The following is a 19,855-nucleotide window of genomic DNA, read 5'->3' as shown; positions in this document are numbered from 1 at the left end:
TGGGGTTAAGAGGGTAGAAGTAGAAGATGAGGATGAAGAAGGAGGGGATGAAGGGAATGATGGGCATGAGGGGGGATGAGAGTGGCAGCGACATGATAGTACCGAGATTCTAGCATAGCCGCAACGCACAGGGTTGGTAGATGGCCGCGAGCTGGAGGGCGCGTGGTGATATCGTGTAGCCCACGCACATCCTCTCAATGCATGAACGGGGGCTGGGGAAGTGTATAAGTGCCATGGCTGCGGAGCGGACTATAGTGGGCGTCAGTGTGACTTGGCTTTGAGGGAAGGTGTGATATGTTTATATGTTGTTTCAAGATTTATCCAAAACTATGTTTTTTCACATCAATGCTTCAAGGTTAGATGATAGTCTTCAGTCTGGTGTCTGTTGTCCATATGAACCGCGTACTCCTAGTCCTGCTCTTGAATTTGCCAATGCCCATACTCTTGAACCTCGTCGCCCGTATAGCAGAGCCCCGCGACCGTGTGTACAGCCATGCTATGGCTCAGACTCTGGTGGCATAGCCCACGCCAGGCACGCCCAAGTTGACCGGCACAGTCTGTACGGCTCGTAAGCCCAGATAGCTATTCTTCTTGACCTTCCTGTCGGCAAAAATCGGGGGCGGGGGCAGCGAGCCCATTTCGTAGGCAGCGACGGTGGGTGCGGGTCCAGACGTGCTCTTGGTCGACCAGCTCTGCGCAACACCAGGATCATACGCCCTCACGAGGCCCTCACGGTCCGCACTCATCTCCATCGTCCGCGCGCACATCCAACCACGACGACAGCACTCGACCATGCATAAGCCCGCGACAAAAATCACCCAATTGATTGCATCCTTGACAAGCGCCAGGGAAGCGAGCATGGCTGCACGGTCGGCACGGTCGGTGGAGGGCACGTCACGGAAGCGGGACTGGGGACACCATGCTGGCACGTTGCCTTGCGTTCCGGCCGCGATGGGCGCCATCTCGCAGGCTGTGCACAGCGAGGCTTGTGCGAGCCACGCGAGGGAGTAGATGCTGGTCAATGTCATGAGAGCAAGAGTCACGGAGCTGGAAGGGGGCTTGTTACTGGCGGTGGACAGGCGGCGCTGGGCGAGGGCGGCGGGCGAGAACGAGGGAAGGATGCGGAAGTGGAGGAGGGCGAGGTGCGTAATCGTGTAGGCGAGCGACATCTGTTGACAGGATGGGTCAGAAGATAGTCCGGTAGGGCGGTGTGGAGTGGCTTGGTCGAGGTATCCAATGCTATTGCCTGGATATATTGGTCGAAACCGTCGCTTTGCATGAGCCAGGACAGTGAAAGTCCATTGGCATCGAAGTGCCCCGGTGGCTAAATCGACGGCAACGACCAACAAACGGCAGCAGGCGCAAGGTTCTCAAGGCAGATCGTCACCTAGATTCAGTCAGGTATAGATGCCAGTACTTACTAAGGGTATGAATCCGACGTAGGCACACAGGCCTCTGATAGTGCTGGTGTTAGTATCATCGAGATATAGCAATTGCTGAGGGGCGGGATTGATGTTACAGCCAGCTGGATTCTCCCACGACCATGACTCGAGACCACATGGCGTATCTTGTGGCGGCGACGAGGACGAACAAAGACAATGCCAACGATAGAACGAGGAGGAGGACGTGTACGGTTTGGAAATGCATCGTACAGCAGTCGTCTGGGTCGAGTCGAATCTGGGTTTCGCTGGATAGGCACCGTACTGTGGTCTTGTACCTAGTGGGTCACGACGGTCCAGAAACTAAATCGGATCGAGTGAGGACTGGTGAGGGAAGATTACGAAGAAAGATTCTGCGCACAGCGCCGACGACCAGCGCTTGAGAGGAGGAGAGAGTTGATGGAGGTTGAGATAGAGTAACCAGATAGCGAGACAGCAACGAGCAGAGGAACAGGAGGTTGCAGCAGGCAGGGAGTGTTTTTGAGGAGATACAATGGAAGGCCGGATGGACAACAACCGTTGGAGTAACGAGTTAGCAGAGAGTCACGTCGAGTCTCAGTTGCCAACGGGTCACGACGAGATCCGCTCGCGCTTGGTGAGACTCGGGCCGTCTCCCCTGTGTCATGCCTCACGGGCGAGTGAGCCCGAATAACCCACAAGATTAGGGTTGGATCGTGGTCGAAGATGGAGGGGGCGAAGATCTCATCACCTGTAGACCGCTCGCTTGTCCCCGGGTTCTTGTCGATGCCGGGTCCATGGGAGGTCCCAGGCACGCCAAGGGGGCAGCTCATTTCCAGATTTGTTAGGACGACACAGGGATGGAGAGCCGGCGGCGTTACATGACAGGCAGCTGAGGTCAACATGAGACAGGATTGTTTGAGGCGAGCGAAGCGCCAGGAGAGCGAGAGCACAGGTTGGCGTCGATGGCTGAGGTTGAAAGCGTCTCAGGTTCACGGGATGGAGCTTAACCTGAAACGGAAAGAACAGGCGTTCGAACGGCTAGTCTGTGTGCGGACTAGCGCGCTATGGGCTCCACGGCTGTTGGGCGGAAGGACGGAGTACGGAGTACCTGTAGCCTTGCATGGACCTTGCATCCATCCGGGACTCGGACTGTGAAGACAGGAATGGTGGAGCAGGGTTCTCGACCGATGTGTGATCATTCTCTCACACCAAGAGAACAGAGTCCTGCCTCTTGGTTCCACGTGGATGCGTTGCGAGCCCCCTCTACAACTCCAGCATGGGGGTGCCTACCCCACTCCTCTATCTGCACTACTCCAAAAAGCACACGAATCCTCACTAGCATCAGCAGTCGGTGAGCACATTCCCCCTCGGACCTGTCAGAACAATCTGTCATCGCTCAATCTGCACAGCATATACCGTCAGCTACAATGTCGTTGATCCCCGGAGCCCCTTCTCCTCTTCGTGCTCGGGGAGACGCATTAGCCCCCGTGAATGACAGACTTGGCACTTGGTCTGCTAAGTCGCTGCTCTTGACGTGCACAGCCAAGGCCACAGGCAGACGACTCGGACCTGCAAGTTCGGGTAGCAACTCGCTACTAGGAGAGGGGATCTGCGGTTCATCCCATCGATCCCCCGTGGGCTCTTGCCGTTGGTGGCCTCCGGCGGCGGCGGTCCGCAGAAAGATTTTCCGTTGGGGGAAAAAAGAGAAGAATGGCATACACGCTGCATGGAGGAAAGGAAACGCTGAAAGAATACGAAGGCGTCGGGAAACTCTATTTGCACCCTAGTGCAAGCGAGTTCGTCTGCTCAGAGGCTCGCTTGCAGTTTTGATGCAAGCGGCTTTCTTCAGCCCCCCGCGCGCAGTACTGCTCGCGGGTACGGATAGGGGCTGAGCATCCGACGACCCTCCCGTCGGCTCATGCATATTCGGACAAGACACACACACCACCGAGTGATAGCAGATCAGAGATCAGACACGAGGAAACATGCAGAAGGAATTGAAGACACGGAGTACGGAATATTCACCCGTCCATATTTATGTCCATGAGAATTGGGCGAGGCCGTTCGACCTCGTGTGTGCTGCAAATACAGCTTTATCCGAATGGTCCGCTGTGTCCTCTCGTGCCTCGAGGGGGCTCCACCAGTAGTCTCCTTGCGCCAATCCAAGACCAACCTTTGGGGGGGAAAAGCACCGTCTGAACGCCTGGCTTTGCTACATTACCATTTCTCATTAATGCTTGTGGGGGTCTAGCGTGCTGTTGCTGCTGCTGCTGCTGCTGCTGCTGCTGCTGCAGAAGATGTGTGGAGGAGTGAGTAGCGATTTCGCCCTTTTCCGCTTCCGATCGCCTGTCCTGCGCTGGATTCCCACCATTGACTCCTGTCTGGATGTTACATCAAGCCGCGGGCTTTGTATGCATTGGCTTGTCTCCGTGCATCGCGGTCCGGGGTTTGTGGAGAACAAAAAAAAACGCAAAAAGAAAGACCGGCGCAGGGCCCTGCATGCAGTTGTGACAGTCTTGACGGTTGTCCAAGCCTCTCTTGCTCATGCAAGCAGGCTGGTTCGAAAATAGCGTGTCCTTCAACCAGTTTGACGGGTTTTGCACTCGTACACTATCACGGTTTCGGTGTGGAATCATGCGGGAACCCGCAACTTATTGGATGGCTTGGTGAGATAAGAATGTCGGTCAGGGACTTGATGGTGCCAGTGTGATTCGTCACTCCGTCCATCGCACCACACGAGCCATGAACGCTTCGTCTAGTAGAAGGCGAGCCATGTCGTCCTCGGTCATCTGCACCAGCACCTCGGTGTAGGGTTTGCGATCGTCGTTTGGAAGAATGATGCACGCTCCCGGATCCTTGGACCATGGCTTGCGCACCCAGTCCGGCCGACCGAGACCCAATTCCATCTCTGCATCGTACAGGCCCAGCTTCTCCCAGCTTGTGATGTACATATCTGCACCCTTGGCACGGTTCATGTTGCTGCCCATGAGATCACGCACGTCGATGTCTGGATCGGGATCTCGAGCCAGGGCGATGGCTTGGCGTATGTATGATTCGTCCACGCGCATGATGGCACGTCGGATGGCAAGCGCCGTCTCGGATAAAGTCGCAGAGCTGGGTGCATCACTTGACAGGTGGGCGATGCTCATCTCGGTCACAGCAAAGTCGACGGCTGCACCAAAGTACGATTCAGAGAGCCGGCGGTCGAACTTGGCACGGATGTTGACAGGGGTGAACAGCTTGGAGTTGACAACATTGGTGGATGCTAGGGCAGGCGCTCGAGCGGCCGTCATGTGATGCCAGAGGAAAGCTTCTGTCGATATCAGTTAGCATGAGGCCAGTCAGATGGACAGAGACTATGGCTTGATCTGTAGACTTACGAAGGACATCGTTGCGTGACAAAAACTGCCCATCCATGAGCCCTTCTGTCAACTGGTGCTTCAGCTCGTCCATCTTGTCTCTCGAGAATGCAAAGATGTAGCCTTTCCCGTTCGGCTTCGGCACAGGCTGTTGCTCGGTGGAAGCTGAGGGTCGGCTGAATAGAATGTGTCGATCTCGGATCTGGTTGGGGAAGCTCCATGATAGATTCTGTCGAACGATGCTCTGTTGATTGGCGAACTCTTCCAACCGTCTGTTCAAGCCAGAAGTGACATATCCTTTGGCTTCAAGGTGTCTGTCAAAGGTGAAATCGTCCTGGAGCACGCTTCCTGTGAGAATGAGACCCAGCCCAGTACCATCAGAGATGCAATGATGAAGATAAGCCGACACGATCAGACCACCCTTAACCACGTTGGCCTGGAGGCGAAAGACTGGAGCAAAGTCATCGTTCGTACCCTCGGGGAGTGCAGAGACGAGGTCGGGACGGATCAGACTGGGTGGCATAGCACGATCATTCAGCTCATCGTAGGTGTAGGGGATGTCCTTCTCCGCGACATACTGTAGCTCGACCTTGGGGAAGTTGTTGAAATCTTCATCTGTGAACTGAATCTCGGCGAGACCAATCTGTGTCTTGGATTCAGGCGCAGGGACAACATATCCCGCCAAGTAGGGCTTCGAATCGACGAGCTTCCGAGCGAACTTGTTGAGTCTGGAGATGAGGTCGTCCAGGTCCGCATGGTCAGGCACACGGTAAGCGAGACAGACTCGTATGTAGGCACGCGGCATGCAGTGTTCGATGCTAGAGAGTCGAATTGTGTGCTGCTGGTTCTCGGGAATGGGGGAGTTCCTAGAAGAATAGTTGCCGTTCTTGCTCATGTCAACGATATTTGCATCATCGGTCGTGTTGTTGATCTGATAGTCGGTGGAGCCATTCGAGCGGCGACGGGATGCTTCATCGGAGATGTTGCTGGACGGACTGGTTGAGAACCCATTAGAGCCCGATGTTGTCGAGTCATGGGAGGGCCGTGAAGGCCTCATGGGTGCACGTACAGGATCCATGGATCACCGCAACTTCGCCGCACCACCTTAGTTTCCGTTCGATCAGGATTCGAGTTGCTGATATGGTTGAGTAATGAGGGAGCAAGAGCTGAGGCTCTGCGAAGCGATGGCCTTTTGTCAAGAGATGGTGGCAGGCAAAGACAGCCGATCGTGCCTGTACTGAATAAATTCATCGTCAAGCGTCACGTTGCGCCGTTTGTCAATGCGTCATATCCTGCCTTGGTGAATGAAACAGTGAAAGCAGTCAGGCAGGTTATGGTCCCCTTCACGCCACGTCACCATTGATTTGGCCGGGCTCAACCGTAATGCTCCGACTGCTTCGAAAGAGCTTCGGCCTGTTGTGAAGGAAGGTGGACAGTGTTGATGGAATGCAATCGTACAAGTTGAATGGCGAAAACGTTGAACTCACTTGTGCTGCAGCAGGTCGTTGTCTATCAAGGCATGAGGTTCGCTCACAAACTCAAAAGTAAGCGAATTGAATGCTTTTAGCTTGCACAGAAGGCCGGCGCCGTTTCTGGACACTGCGGGCGGTGTTTCCCACCATGCCCTGTCACGATTAGCCCCGAGCCAGGGAACGCAGCAGGGTCAGGAGCTAAGTAGGCGAGAAAGCTAGAGAGCATCGCGACGGAATTGGCTCTTGGGCAGCCTGCACAGACACACGACAGAAAGCGGACAAAGACAATCGAACTTGTGGGGTTAACATTGGTGCAAGGAGCCCCTTGCAGTTATGAGATCAGCGAAGACTAGCAGCGGTAGCCGCCTCCATTTGATGGCGCTAATGGGCCATTTTGAGACGCTTGCGTGGGAAGATAGATGACCTGGTGCCAGTGGTGGGAAGTGCCTTGGAAGGTCTTCCGTGCTCCGTATGGGTCGCGTCAGTGCAGTGTCGCGCGAGCAGGGAACGGATGCACGACTGCAGCCCCAGTTGTGTAACCTGAGCCATAGTTACGATCAAGAGCCTCGCCACTACCACCTCAGCTGCTCAACGCGGTCAGCGCCCCGGCCAAACGTGCACCCAACTGCAAAGGCCGTCAGCTGGACTGGGCCGCCATGTCAGCACCGGGGCCCAGGCAATGCGGACGCATGACTTCGACCTTGATGGCGGAACACGGCGGTAGGTGGGGATGGCGAATGATAGCACGACTCAACGCGCCTGGGAAGAGCTGGGCGAAAAGTGAAGCACTCGCAGGCCAAAAGGGCAGAAGATCCTCGGTGGTGGTGGGTACATCTCGGTACGATTGACAGGCATCGGGAGAGTTATAGGCTTCTTTTGATGGCGGATCGGGCGAGAGCAGCGCCTTTGGTGGGCTGGATAGCGGCAGCCGGCAGTACCTCTGGCGGGCTTGGATGCTTAACAGAGGGCCATGCCGCCATGAGGTCCAGCGGTTCGAGCTCTGTCCGGGCCGAGACAAGCTGCAGATTGCGCACGCAGCCTAGCCCTGGCATATTAGCTGGGAACTAGGTCGCTAGTCAGGCGCGGGGAGCCGGAAGTGGACGCTCCCGCCCTGAAACCATTGACCCCCGGGGTGATGTTCTGCAGCACCTGACGCATCGACTTGGGCTCCCTCATGGCCAGCGTGGAGCCTAACGCCCATCGTCCCAGACGAGCTTTCATTCGCTGATGGAGGAGCATCCTGGAGCAGTGGCTATAGAGCCATGCTGGAAAAGAGTCTGTCACATAACCCACAACTCTTTGCTGGTGGACACTTCAGAAGATGGCGCTGGAGCATCTCCACTGCGTGCAAACCTGTTGATCAAGGAGAGTTCGCTGGCGCTTCCTTGCACGGGCCCAGGCTCGGGCCTCGGAGCGCTGCTAGTCATCCCGCGGGTCCGCCTGGTGGATTCTTTACGTTTTAGGTCGAAAAGGATGCCATCATGCCAGGCGCGCCAGGACTCGACAGCCCCCCGCCAGGGTCAACGATTGCGTGCATGAGAAGGCACCCAGCAAGCGTGGTTCACTCGGACCCACCCGAGACTTGAGATAGGCACTTGGACAGATGTACAGAGCGTACTGCACGTCCTCACCGCTCCATCCGTCAAGAGTCATTTCTCCGGTCTCGTGGGTGAAGGAAAGTCAATCGGTTGCTAAAATGCTGGGCACCCTTGTACAAATGTACCAGTACTCCGTATTTGCCATTTTGACAGAAAGGTCTGGCCCCTATCGGCCCCCGTCGTCCGACGGACACCCGTGGTGCAAAGGCCCGTCAACGTTGAACCTTTTTTGATCCGCCAGGGTCTCCGACTCGGATTTATACCGTGCTTTTGTTTCCGTGCTTGTGGGTGCCTTGCTAGAGATCAGCTTTGGCTCACTCCGCCCATGCTCACCTCTTCCTGCTTAAGCATTTCTAGCCAACGCTACACGGCTGACGCATGACTGTACGCTAGGGCGATCCCAGCATTCGATTGGCAGACTGGTCGATCGCCAGCTAGGCGACGAGGCAGTTATTTTTATGCCTGCACATCAAGAACACCTTTTTGAACCGAGCCACATCCGGGTTCGTGTGCCTGCGGCTTGTCTGCAGCAACATTCGACAATCAGGGTTTGCGTTGATTGGCGGTTGGCGGCGATTGGGCTTCACTACAAGGATCTTCCTTCGATCAGAATCCCAGTGGCAGTATGCGAGTGCGCCTGCGGCTGCAGTCTCGCTATGCAGCAGAACCAGTCACGGTAGTGCAAAGAGCGGTAAGACATCGTGCCTGATGAATTGTCTGCAGATATATGTATCACGATTCCGGAGCCAAGCTGTCCAAGCTCAACACCGCTTGTGCTGGCATTGAACATCACCAGTGATCCTCCAACGGCAACGTTGTCTGCGGAGACCCTGGCATCGGTATCGACATCGGCTTCTTTCTGCCGCTCGTTGGCAGGCTGCGTGGGCCTACGTTGCCAACGTGTTGCTTTACGCAGACGTCGATCCGTCTAAGCTGCTGGTTGCCAGCCATATCGACATCGCTTGCAAGCCCTCACGACAGATCACCGGCTAAAGAGGCTTCAGGGGGATCTCCTCTCCCAGCCAGGACGAGACATCCTCTGTACCTGTTGTACCTGAGCCACCAGCCACGATATGGTCATGTGCCTGGGCTCGGTGTGTTCTTTGTCCTATTGTCTGGTGAATCTCCGTGAACCTGTGCTCACCTGAACATTGTCATCGTCTGCGTCGTGAATAGGTTAAAGCCCTTCACTGCGTTGCCTCTTTTACAGGAGTAGTCACTCCTATCCGGTGTATACAGGTGTATACGGTCCAGTGCAGCGCACATGTCAAATGGATGACGTCAAAGCCAAGGCGTTCGCTCCTGCACGTGTCTTTCCCCCAATCCGGCAGGCTACGCGAGGTGCCTGGTGGCTCTTGCACTTCGCACCCGCATCTTCCTCCGTCGCATTTGCTATCTCTCCGTCATAACATGACCAGCCCTTCTTGGGCTGGCAGCTCTTGAGAACTCGCTGTTGTATCATGCTCCATACTCGCAAGCATGTTGGTCTGGCAGCTTTTGTCGCCTTCGTTGCTTGGGGCCTCGCGGTCAAATCGTTCCCGGTCCTGCGATTCATAGGGTACGCCTTTGTGATCGGCGCACTGTTGTCTGTCGCTTCAGTCGTTCTCGCTATCGTTACAGTCTCCCGACCGCTCGCAGTGCCATACTCTCCAGCAGCGACTCCTTCGTTCCTTGTCGCGTCCAGATGGAAGTCCGAAACTTCCTTGTTCAGATCCGCGGCAGAGTACCAACCCACTGACCTCTATCTCAAGTCTTTTGTGGTCTCGCAAGGAATAGACTCGATCCTCGTATTGGCCCTCCGAGATTTTGTGTTGTCCTGGTACAAGAACATTACTCTAAGCCCCACGTTTGTCAACGAGATCGACAGGAACATCCGTGCCGCAGTCATCGAGATTGCCCGCAGACTAGCAAGAGAGGATGTTGTCAATATCCTTGTGACAAAGCTTGTACCGATCATCACTGGTCATTTGCGAGACTTCGATCAGGCCGAGAGGCTGGTCAAGGGACGATCGCTCAGTCGCAACGTCACTCTCTCTGAGGAACTGGACCTGGCCATAGCGGCCAAATACCGGGATGGGAAACTGCACCCAGCCGCTTCTCTGTCCTTCTCAGACACCAAGACCATCGAACAAGAGCATCTTCGCAAGCTCGTCGTGCGCATTCTACCCGATGTCGTACCCGAGGATGTTATGCGCAGCCGTGCGGTCTCCGTTCTTCTCAAGGAGATCGTGGCTTGTGCCGTCCTCTTGCCCCTCATTCAGCTCCTCAAAGATCCCGATACATGGAATCAAATTGTCGAAAACTATGGTCGCTCCGCCCTGCAAGATCGTAAGACTGTCCGTCGGATGCGTGCTGCCTTAGATGAGCACACCTCCACCAATGGCAAACCCAAGCCTGATATTGAGTTCCCTCGATTGTCTCCCAACGACAGTGAGCGTGCATTTGAGCGCTTTGTCCGCGCGATTCGCAAAACCAAGACTCTTCCTGATGCTCGACGTTTCCGCAGCCAAGTTGCCAGCCAACTCAAGCGCGAGAGTATGGTCGAAGGCCAGGACCCACTGTATTTACGTCGTTTGGAAATGAGTAAACGGGTACTCGACCAGAAAATATCGAAGCTTGCGCTCTCCACAGGTGCGCTTCCTGGTCAGGCCCCAGGTACAACTGCACCTTCGGCGCAAAGGAGAAGCCTTGACTCCGCCAGAGCGCCCTCTCGAGAATTGACCCTCGTAGAGATCATGCATACCAGCGCTGGACTGTCGTACTTTATGGAGTATATGGATCGCCAACGCCGAATGCCTCAGGTGCAGTTCTGGATCGTTGTCGATGGCTTCAGAAACCCCCTGGAAGATGACTTTGGCGATGATCCTCTCGGCACAAGTGCCCCAACATGGACAGATGCCGATCGGACGGATATTGCTCAGATCTCAGAAGCATATTTGTCCAAGGCTCAAATTCAGATTCCTCAGGAGTCCAAAGATGCCATTCGCTCATTTCTGGTCGCCGGCCGCAAAGCCACGCAGGAGCAGTACCGAGCCGCACGAACCGCAATCCTCGCAGGCCAGTCGGCTGTGCTAGAAGAACTTCAATCCGAGTACTTCCCAGGTTTCAAGCGATCAGATCTCTACTACAAATTTCTCGCCTCCGATGAGGCCCGTGTACCAAGTGTAGACTCGTCTGTCATCCTAGAGCCTGCAGAGCCAGCGAATCCAGCCCCAGTCGGCAGCACCACCAAAGCCGCCGCCGGAGGAGCACCAATGAGCCGTAACAGCTCCCATCTTGGAGCCAAGATTCGGGATCTCAGGCGCGCTGCGTTATCATCGTCCGATATCCGAAGTCTTGATACCTCGAAGAAGCAAACAGATCCAAAGCCATCGATGAAGGACTCGGCTGACCAACAGGCGCCTTTGTTTGACGACGACTGTGACACAGATCCGCTTGCGCACTCTAGCTACAGTATTGGACAGGAATCTCAACCCGGCGAGGCTGCAGATGAACGGCGAATGGTTGAAGATATGGAGGCTGCTATGAACAACATCATGGCCCAGCCCCCTGACAATGACGCATCGGAGGATGAACGAGATGCCCTCTTTGGCTCGCCGACGTCAAGTCATAGATCGGTGCGAGCATCTGACTCGCCTCGGGCCTCCTTGGACATGCCTCGCATCGATGCAGTAGCCAACAAGCCGAAGCCGAGTCTGGCCACTTTGGGTTTGGTCAATACAGCGTCTCGAATTGGCGTATTCTCTGACAATGACCTATTTCCTGACGAGGAGAAATTCTTGGAAGATGAATATGCCGATCAGGACCCCGATCTGAAGAACAGCTTGGAAGAAGACATTCACGAAGCTGCACCCGGAGATCTCGGTCTCACGGAAGCCATCTCTGCCCTGAGCAGTGACATTGAACGTCTTGTGACACAGGAATCGGTCGTCGACACGCTGACGAGGAAAGCTGAACTCACCAACAACGTCCCCGAGCTGCGTATCCTGAAAAAGTCCAAGGCTAGCCTGCAGAGAGAGGTTCGCCGCAAGGAGCTGCAACGACAGCAGTATATTGTCCAAGAAAGTGATAACAGCCTCTACGGCCGGTCCAGCATCAAGATCAAGTCCGTTATGGTCGGGCGCGAAGATGATGGCGGAGAATTTGCACTGTACGTCGTTGAAGTCCAGCGACAAGCAGGTGATCAGATGCCCGCCGCGACTTGGGCCGTCACGCGCCGATACAGCGAATTTCATGAGCTTCATCAACGTCTCCGCCGGCGCTACCCGTCCACCAGGAACTTGGACTTCCCTCGGCGTCGAATGGTGATGAAGCTGCAGAAGCAGTTCTTGCACAATCGCCGCATAGCTCTTGAAGCGTACCTCCAGCAGCTCTTGCGTATGCCTGATGTGTGCCGTAGCAGGGAACTTCGCTCTTTCTTGTCTCAACAGGCCATATCTTCGTCGCCAGACAGCAGCTCTGCCGAGAACACCCAAGACATCGTGTCGAGAATATACAATTCGGTCACTGATGGCATGGACGAATTCATGGGAAACATTGCTGTCCTGGATCAGTTGTCAGTCGCTGGGCAGAATTTGATCTCTGCGGCCACCAATCAGCTCGGTGTAGCTCAAGGTGATGTAGTTGCAGTCGACGCTGGCTCCCTTGCGGATGCTGAGGCGGAGCTCCAGGCATTTGAGGACAAGGAGCTCGAGCCCTTCGTGAAGCCGATATGTGATATCTTTCTCGAGGTCTTTGAATTGAACCGCGGCAATAATTGGCTGAGAGGGCGGGCGGTGGTTGTCGTGTTACACCAACTGCTCGGTGGCACTGTCGAACGCAAAGTCCGGGAATTCGCCAGAGCTCTCGTACAGGAAGACTCGCTACTGCGATATACCGAGACCATCAGAGATACGATGTGGCCTGGCGGTCGAATGCGTCAGGCAAAACCGAGGCCAGCCTCTGATAAAACCAAGACACGGGAAGAAGCTGGCCTTGTGTTGGCGACCTTGATGCCCGACCTCGCCGCTAGTGTTGTGGGAAGAAGCAACGCTCAAGCGGCCGCACGCAGATTGTCGGCGACCATGAACAATGCACGGCTCAATCAACATCTCGCATACACCATACTTGACGAGATTGTTGGTGTATTGTTTGATGGTCAAAGGAGGGGAATGGACTGAACAAGCAAGCACAAGCATGCGCAGGACCATGCCAAGAGATCCCGCCATCGCAAGGGGTCGAGCCTACTTTGCGGTCTTGCAAATCAATTCCCTCTCCTGCCACCACAGTCAGTCTCTTTCTTTGCAAGTCTTGATCTCATCGACACCTGCATACGTTTGTTATTATCCGTAAGGCCATCATCTCGGCGCAAGACCCATCCTCCATCGACTTGACTTGCCATTGCCGTTCCGGCCCTCTGTCAACGTACCGCTTCGACCTCGACTGCTAGAAAGGGAACGTCATTGTCGAACTTCTTGCATCGTTTGCAGAGTCCAACTCAGTTGCCACTGTTGGTTCCAGTGTTCCTCTGCGCCAATTGTCGCCATCCTAACGCTTGGATACTCGTTTGGATACTGCCGCCTGGCACCTTCACAATCAGCTCTCAGACTTGCGACTGTCACAACTTTACCGACCCTGGGATATCTCGCAGCTCCGTTCATCGACTGTTGTACACCTCGGAAGCTCTAGTTCGCAAGCATACGACGGCTTGGCACCATTACAACTCTTCTCATAGCCACTTTCGTACGGTCAATTCTCGAAACTGCGGTCATTCTCTCCCACCCCGAATCACTTCTCGAACAAGTCAGAGCTTCACCCTTCGATCCTAGTGCTTCTCGGCGTTTCTACCTTACCAGCAAGCACACAAGTCTGGCAGTATTGGAATTGTTGCTACAGTCCGCCCTGGATTCCATGATTCACAACACTACGATCTTGTTGTCGTAACCCAAACAATCTCATAACGCGTTCAGAAGGTTCCAGCATAACGCAGACAGAAGTAAAACTGCCCGCTGAAACGAGCAAGCTGCCGATATCGCGCTGCCAAACGATAAACACATATCGACCCAAGCATAAACCCCAAATCCGCCACATTTCGATCTCGCTCTCTGTTAAAGGTCACGATGGCACCCAGAAAGGTTACCATGAAGGACACCGCCAAAAAGCCCACCATCAAAAAGCCCACCACCAAAAAGGCCACCGCCAACCAGGACCCCATCCGGAATGGAAGGGAGCACACCGTGACCTTGCCCCCCAATGTCGAGATGTCCAACAGCAGCTCCTCCGAGGTCTCCAAGGTTGAGAAGGAGCCAAAGGCTGACTCTGCCACCTACATCATCCGAGATATCCCCACAGATCCTGCTGACGCGATTTCTCGCATGCGTTCGTTGCAGGACCCTCTCCGAGAGGCTGCACGCACTGCCTGTACCATTGTTGCTGATGCCGAGGCCGCCTGTGGCCAGGGCATGACTAGGAGAAAGCAGAAGGAAGTGAAAGCCAAGTTCGACGAACAGGTTGACAAGGTCGGCAAGGCCATGAAGGCGCTCAACGACTTCAAGAGCAGCATCACAAACCTCGCTACCAAAGAGATTGTTGAGGACCGTGTCAGCGTCGTTGCCTTTGGCAACAACGATGTACGCAAGCCCTCCTTGCCTTTTGGTGAGTACAATCGCCGCGCCAGCATGGACGCTGTCGCAGCAGGCAAGATGACCAAGGAAGAGTTCGCTGCGGAGGTGACCCAGGAACTTCTCAATGCCACCATGCGTCTTCTTGGCGGCCTGGTCCGCAATGACGAGGCTCTCGATGCCTCTATTGCAGTCACTTCACTGGAAACCGTGATTGGCAAACTCATCGACCCCACTTTCTCTGGCGGCAGTGACGTTTTCGAGGCTATTTCCTCGATTACAACACCCGCTGGTCTGCCCGTGTTCGTTGCCGGTTCGCTCCTGGAGCAGCAACACCGAGTAATTCACAAGGAGGTGTTCGCTGAGTTGGTGGCTCTGAAGAAGGCGGGAGAAGAGCTGCCGATGGCCTTGAAGAAAGCGGGGAAGGTTGATGTGGAGGAAGAGAAGAAGGAGAAGGAGAAGAAGGAGAAGGGGGAGAAGAGAGAGAAGAAAGAGAACCAGAAGGTGGAGGAGACGGAGAGAGCGTCCGTGCCGAGCGCGGCAGAGGTGGAGGGCATGGGCAAGGGCAAGGGCAAGGTAGCGGCATTTGATGGCTGCTGGGATCCGGCCGAGATTTGGCAGGATGTGAACGCGCAGCATATGGCGGCAGCCATGGAGGGGACTGAGGAGGAGGACGACAACGACGAGGATGACGACGAGGGGGAGGAGGGCGGGGAGGAGGAGGCCAAGGCGGTGAAGAAGCCCCGCTTGGTGAAGAGGCTACAAATAACGTGGTAGATGCCCGCCCGCCACAGCCAACGACGACAAGGGAGTCAAAGAATCCGGCTGGTTGGTAATAAGAGTCACAATGATGTCTATTGTCTCCCTTTCTACTATTGCGCTACTCTACGCTAGACATCCCGTTCGACGTAGCTCCTCACCATGCCCTCGCAGCTCGCCTCGTATTCGACCAACCTCACATGACCAGCCTCGTCCAAGACAGTATTCGCCTGCACAAACACCTTCCGCGGCTGCTTCTTGCTCAGCACCACAGGCCGCACCTTCTCCGCCCACCACTCATCCACGCCCGTGATCTCCTCGTACAGCTTCCGCCCGGCCTCGACGTCAGCCGTGCTCTTATACACATGCAACTTCTGCAGATAGGCCTCGACGGCGGGGCGGCCATGGCTCAGAATCTTGCTGCGGTCCAGGTGGATCTCGAGATCCGAGAGGTCGTCCTTGGTGTGCTTCAACTGGCAGAAATCGCCGCCCGCGGACAGGAAGGTGCGCAGGATCGAGTACCGCGCCTGCATGTGCGCCTGGCCCCATTTCTTGGATTTCGGGTCCCAGTACTCGAGCGCGGCGACGCCGGCGCGCGCCATTTGCAGGTAGCCGACGTAGAGGACGTCGCCGGCGGGGGAGGTCAGGAGGTCTTCTTTGGATGAGGATGCGGAGGAGGAGCTGAAGCCGAAGAGGGCGAGGATGTCGAATTCGCACGAGAGGGCCATGGCGACGCACTCGGCGCGGCATTCTTCGTACGAGGAGGCGATGCTGCCGAAGACGCTGGACCAGGTTTGGCCCGGCTTGTACCAGGTTTGTACGGGTTCGTTGGTGATGGGTGATAAGGGTGGGTTTTTAACGTCGAAGTTGTAGGTGCCCGGTGACGTTTCTTGCAGGAGTTTACCCGTGCCGTGGCCGAGGAGTTCGTGGATGCCGACCTGGACTTCGAAGGCCGGGTCGCGGCAGGAGCGGTAGACTTCGTCGTCGGCGTCGCGGATAAAGGGGATGGGTTCTTTGGGGGCTTTGGCGCTGAGGACATTGCCGAGGGAGACGTTTTTGAAGCCTAGGTTCTGGCGGATGTCGTCGTAGTTGGGCTGCAGAAATTGGAGAATAAGGGTTAGCCACCGTACTCAGAGGGAAAGGAAACTGCGTAAGGCGAGATGCAAGGGTCCTGATGGAGGCTTGGTAGGTTCAAGGGACTCACGATGTTGATTCCGGCGGGAATCCCAGAGCCGGCAAAGCTCAGAACTTCGAGAGACGTGAAATCGGGAGACAGGAATTTGTCCTTTTCGAAGACTGTGCTCCAGGGCAGCTTAGGAATAAAGGTTCCAGCGGCGTTGACCAGCTTCTCGAAGGCTTTGGTGCGCTCCAAGTTGACCATAGCGACGAAGCCTTCCCACTCGCCACGCACGCCATGAGGATCGCGGTACGTCTCCACGAAACCGATGTCGGTTTCCACCATCGGCTTCTTGTCCTTGATCCACCACCGCTGCGATTCCTTGTAGGCTTCAATGCTGCCCTTGCCGAAGGACTTGGCGTATTCGGCCATCATCTTCGCCTCCTTGTCATTGAGTGCCGCTTTTTCTGCCAGCTTGATCTCTCGCTCCACCGCCGCCATCTGTTCCCGGTAGTCACCAAAGACGAATGTCAGCTTCTTGCCTTCCAAATTCCCTGTCAGGTCAATCTCCTCTACACCCTTCAGGTCTCGCTCATCTCCTGTCGGTTCATCCGCACTGGCCACCAACAGCTCGAAGTCACCATCTTTCGTCTTCCTTAGTCTCGTGTTCTCGATTGGCAGACCTTTTCCTTCCAACACATCCCCGACCACCTGAATCTCCTCCTTGGTGATCCCCTCACTATCCGGGTAGTACGTGCTCATGTGCCCCTGGTCCGGATAGCCCAGATGCATCAGCCCCGCCTTTTTGGTCTCATAGATCCCCCCTCCCGTGCTCTGCGCCTTCTCAAACAGCCGCTTCGCCTCCGCACTCACGTTGCTGATCTTCTGAAGCTCCTCCGCCGCCATCCTTGGAATGAATTTGGAGTCTCCGAATCCTTTGTAATTACCGCAATTGCCCAGAAACTGTGCCGCGTACTCGAGCCACTGCCGCACGTGCTCCTCGCTCGCCCCGGTCTTTTCCACCAGTTTCTTGTAGTCGCCATCGCAGGCCTTGTGGATCGCGACGATGAGGTCATAGATGGGTACGGACTCGGACGAGACTTGCGCGAGTGTTATGCGTGTGCCGTGGAAGGCGGCACGAGAGAGGTGGTGTGCGTAGCGTTTCTGCTGTGGGTTCAGGGCGGCGAAATGGGGAGCGATTTCGAGCCTGACCACGGTCGGCGGTGAGTCGGCAAGGTAGTTGGACAGGGTGCTGGCGTCCATGGTGGGTGATGGGGGAGGGGGGAGATTTGGGGCAGATGCGGCGGGCGGCGGTTGTGAGATTGTAGTATGCGAACGAGCGGAGGTTAGATGCGATCGGAGAGCTATGAGGCGAATAGTGGCCTTTGCAAGTCGTGGCAGAGGGACAGTGGAGCGAATGAGGGGCATGGACGACTGTGGTGAACTTGTAGTCTTCCAGTGACTGCACACCTCCGCGTTGGAGACCAGAGCGCGGAGCCCCGCCGCAAGGCTGGATTTACAGGCCTTGGCAGGGAGTGCTGAAGGAGGCCCTATACCTCTGCAGTCGCGATCGCCAGGGTCGAGACAGCACAAGTAGACCCTCGGAATTGTGCAACGGAACAAAGCATAAGCCGGAGGTCGACACAGTATTCGGAAGGCTAGTGGTGCTATGTGACAGTGTGGAAGCTACCCTTAGTCTACCACCCACCCTTGTCTATGCAGCCGTTTGGAATCGCAACATATATATCAATCTCAAGACCACGACTTTCGTCTGCATGCTCAAAATCTTGCGTAGACGTCCTGCCCATGGGCTTCTCGCTCTGCGCTTCTTCTGGTCTCTTTGCTGTATTTCTACACAGGCGATGCGAGCGTTTACCGCCACTGTACCGCATCTGGAAGATGAAGTACACTATACCGACCGAGGGGGTGTCCAACAAACGCCATCGGAGTAAATGCAAACCATGCTACCGCTTCTTTACCTCCATTTCGAAAGATGACATCTCCTAAAACGTCATTAACAGAACTCGTTTTCAGCGGCAGCAGCTGTCAACACGGGTGCTTTCTCCTAAGCCACCTCTCGTGCACCCTTCTAGACCTTGATACTCCATTCGTGCTCCTCGTCTCCATACTGAATACCCTCAATCCAGTTCTTCATGCGCATAGCCACCTCGCCTGCCTCCTCGGTCTCTTTGAGTCCGCAGTCTATCATGCGATCCTTCCAGCTGACCTTACGCACAGGCGCCACGATCGCGGCCGTGCCTGCGCCGAATACCTCTAGCAGCCGGCCGTCTGCTTGAGCATCGGCGAGCTCCTGCATTCTCACGTACCGCTCCTCGACCTTCCATCCCTCTGGAACAAGGCGCTCACGGGCGAGTCCGAGCACGCTATCGCGCGTGACACCCTCAAGAATGGTGCCGTCGAGGGGCGCAGTGAGAAGCTGAGGCTGACCAGTCTCTTTGTCCTTCATGGCAATGAAGAGATTCATGGTGCCGACCTCGGTTATATATTCCTCGGGGCCAAAGAGCCAAAGGTTCTGATGCAGGCCCTTCTTTGCGGCTCTCAGCTGCGGCAGGATGCACGGCGCATAGTTGGCGCCGAGCTTCTTGTCGCCCACGCCGCCGGGCCAGGCCCGCACGGCGTAGTCGGTGGCTTCGAGGCTGATGGCCTTGAAGCCCGTTGGGTAATAAGGCCCGACGGGAGAAGCGATCACAAAAAGGAGCGCCGATCCGGGAGGACCAACGCCCAAAGTGCGCTGCGTACCGATAAGTGTAGGGCGAAGGTAGAGAGAGTAGCCCTTTTCTGAAGGAATAAAACGCTGATCAAGCTTGCACAGAGTGCCGATAAGGGATGTGAGGGCGTCGCCGTTGAAGGTGGGAAGGGCGATGCGCGCCCCGGATTTGTTCAGACGTTGCATGTTCTTGTCAGGCCGGAAGAGGCGTAGGTCTCCTTGAGCAGTCTTGTAGGCCTTCATGCCCTCGAAGCACTCAAAGGCGTAGTGGAAGACGCAAGTGGCAGGATCGAGCGAGAGATTTTGGTAGGGCGTTATGCGGGGAGAGTGCCACCCATCAGAGGCGGTCCACTCGATAGAGAGCATGTGGTCTGTGAAAGTCCGCCCAAAAACGAGGTCCTGGTTTGGCACAAGTTGTTTAGGCGTGATAGTTTCGGTTACGGTGAGCTTTGAAGGGTCAATGCCCGGGAGCTTGGACATGAGCTCCTCATCGGCCCAGAGATTTCGCCTCTGCCATGATGTAGCGAATGCTCTGGTCTGTAATCTCGAGGCTTCGAAGCCAAATGTTCGGGCGGTGAGGTAGGGCGCGCGTGCGCTGCGAAGTAGCCGAGGGAGAAACATGACCGCTATGTGGACAGCATGGGAGAGAGGTGAGGGAGTTGGGAGATCCTAAGTCTATTTCAGCTTCACCGGCTGTAATTGATTATGAGTCGACAATGTCTTGTGAAGGGCGTAAATAACCGTCGACTCGGGGTTACCAGCGGCGCGGATGCAAGCTATGTAGACCGTGAGCACAAGATGACTCCAATTGAAGCACTTTTTG

The 19,855-nt window shown here is 55.6% G+C and overlaps 6 protein-coding genes across 6 annotated transcripts; 2 read left to right on the top strand and 4 right to left on the bottom strand.

The window, feature by feature from the left end:
- Positions 1-503: 503 nt before the first annotated feature.
- Positions 504-1,169, bottom strand: HMPREF1541_01095 (uncharacterized protein; the record flags this gene model as incomplete). Its single annotated transcript, XM_008713396.1, has 1 exon — positions 504-1,169. The coding sequence occupies one exon, from the start codon at positions 1,167-1,169 to the stop codon at positions 504-506; it is 666 nt and encodes a 221-aa protein (XP_008711618.1).
- Positions 1,170-4,114: 2,945 nt separating this feature from the next.
- On the bottom strand, positions 4,115-5,816 carry HMPREF1541_01094 (uncharacterized protein; the record flags this gene model as incomplete). The annotated part of the gene is made up of 2 exons (XM_008713395.1): positions 4,115-4,713; positions 4,781-5,816. 2 exons carry the CDS (start codon positions 5,814-5,816, stop codon positions 4,115-4,117), a joined length of 1,635 nt encoding a protein of 544 aa, XP_008711617.1.
- Positions 5,817-9,289: 3,473 nt separating this feature from the next.
- On the top strand, positions 9,290-12,988 carry HMPREF1541_01093 (uncharacterized protein; the record flags this gene model as incomplete). The annotated part of the gene is made up of 1 exon (XM_008713394.1): positions 9,290-12,988. One exon carries the CDS (start codon positions 9,290-9,292, stop codon positions 12,986-12,988), a length of 3,699 nt encoding a protein of 1,232 aa, XP_008711616.1.
- A 939-nt stretch (positions 12,989-13,927) lies between these two features.
- HMPREF1541_01092 (uncharacterized protein) lies at positions 13,928-15,205 on the top strand (the record flags this gene model as incomplete). The annotated part of the gene is made up of 1 exon (XM_008713393.1): positions 13,928-15,205. The coding sequence occupies one exon, from the start codon at positions 13,928-13,930 to the stop codon at positions 15,203-15,205; it is 1,278 nt and encodes a 425-aa protein (XP_008711615.1).
- Positions 15,206-15,318: 113 nt separating this feature from the next.
- Positions 15,319-17,567, bottom strand: HMPREF1541_01091 (uncharacterized protein; the record flags this gene model as incomplete). The annotated part of the gene is made up of 2 exons (XM_008713392.1): positions 15,319-16,281; positions 16,392-17,567. 2 exons carry the CDS (start codon positions 17,565-17,567, stop codon positions 15,319-15,321), a joined length of 2,139 nt encoding a protein of 712 aa, XP_008711614.1.
- Positions 17,568-18,393: 826 nt separating this feature from the next.
- HMPREF1541_01090 (branched-chain amino acid aminotransferase) lies at positions 18,394-19,653 on the bottom strand (the record flags this gene model as incomplete). Its single annotated transcript, XM_008713391.1, has 1 exon — positions 18,394-19,653. One exon carries the CDS (start codon positions 19,651-19,653, stop codon positions 18,394-18,396), a length of 1,260 nt encoding a protein of 419 aa, XP_008711613.1.
- Positions 19,654-19,855: the final 202 nt, after the last annotated feature.

This window comes from Cyphellophora europaea, assembly GCF_000365145.1.
Source record: "Cyphellophora europaea CBS 101466 unplaced genomic scaffold supercont1.1, whole genome shotgun sequence".
Classification (NCBI taxonomy): Eukaryota; Fungi; Ascomycota; class Eurotiomycetes; order Chaetothyriales; family Cyphellophoraceae; genus Cyphellophora; species Cyphellophora europaea.
Note: the sequence above shows the minus strand (reverse complement) of the source record. Positions and strands in the feature narration are given on the sequence as shown.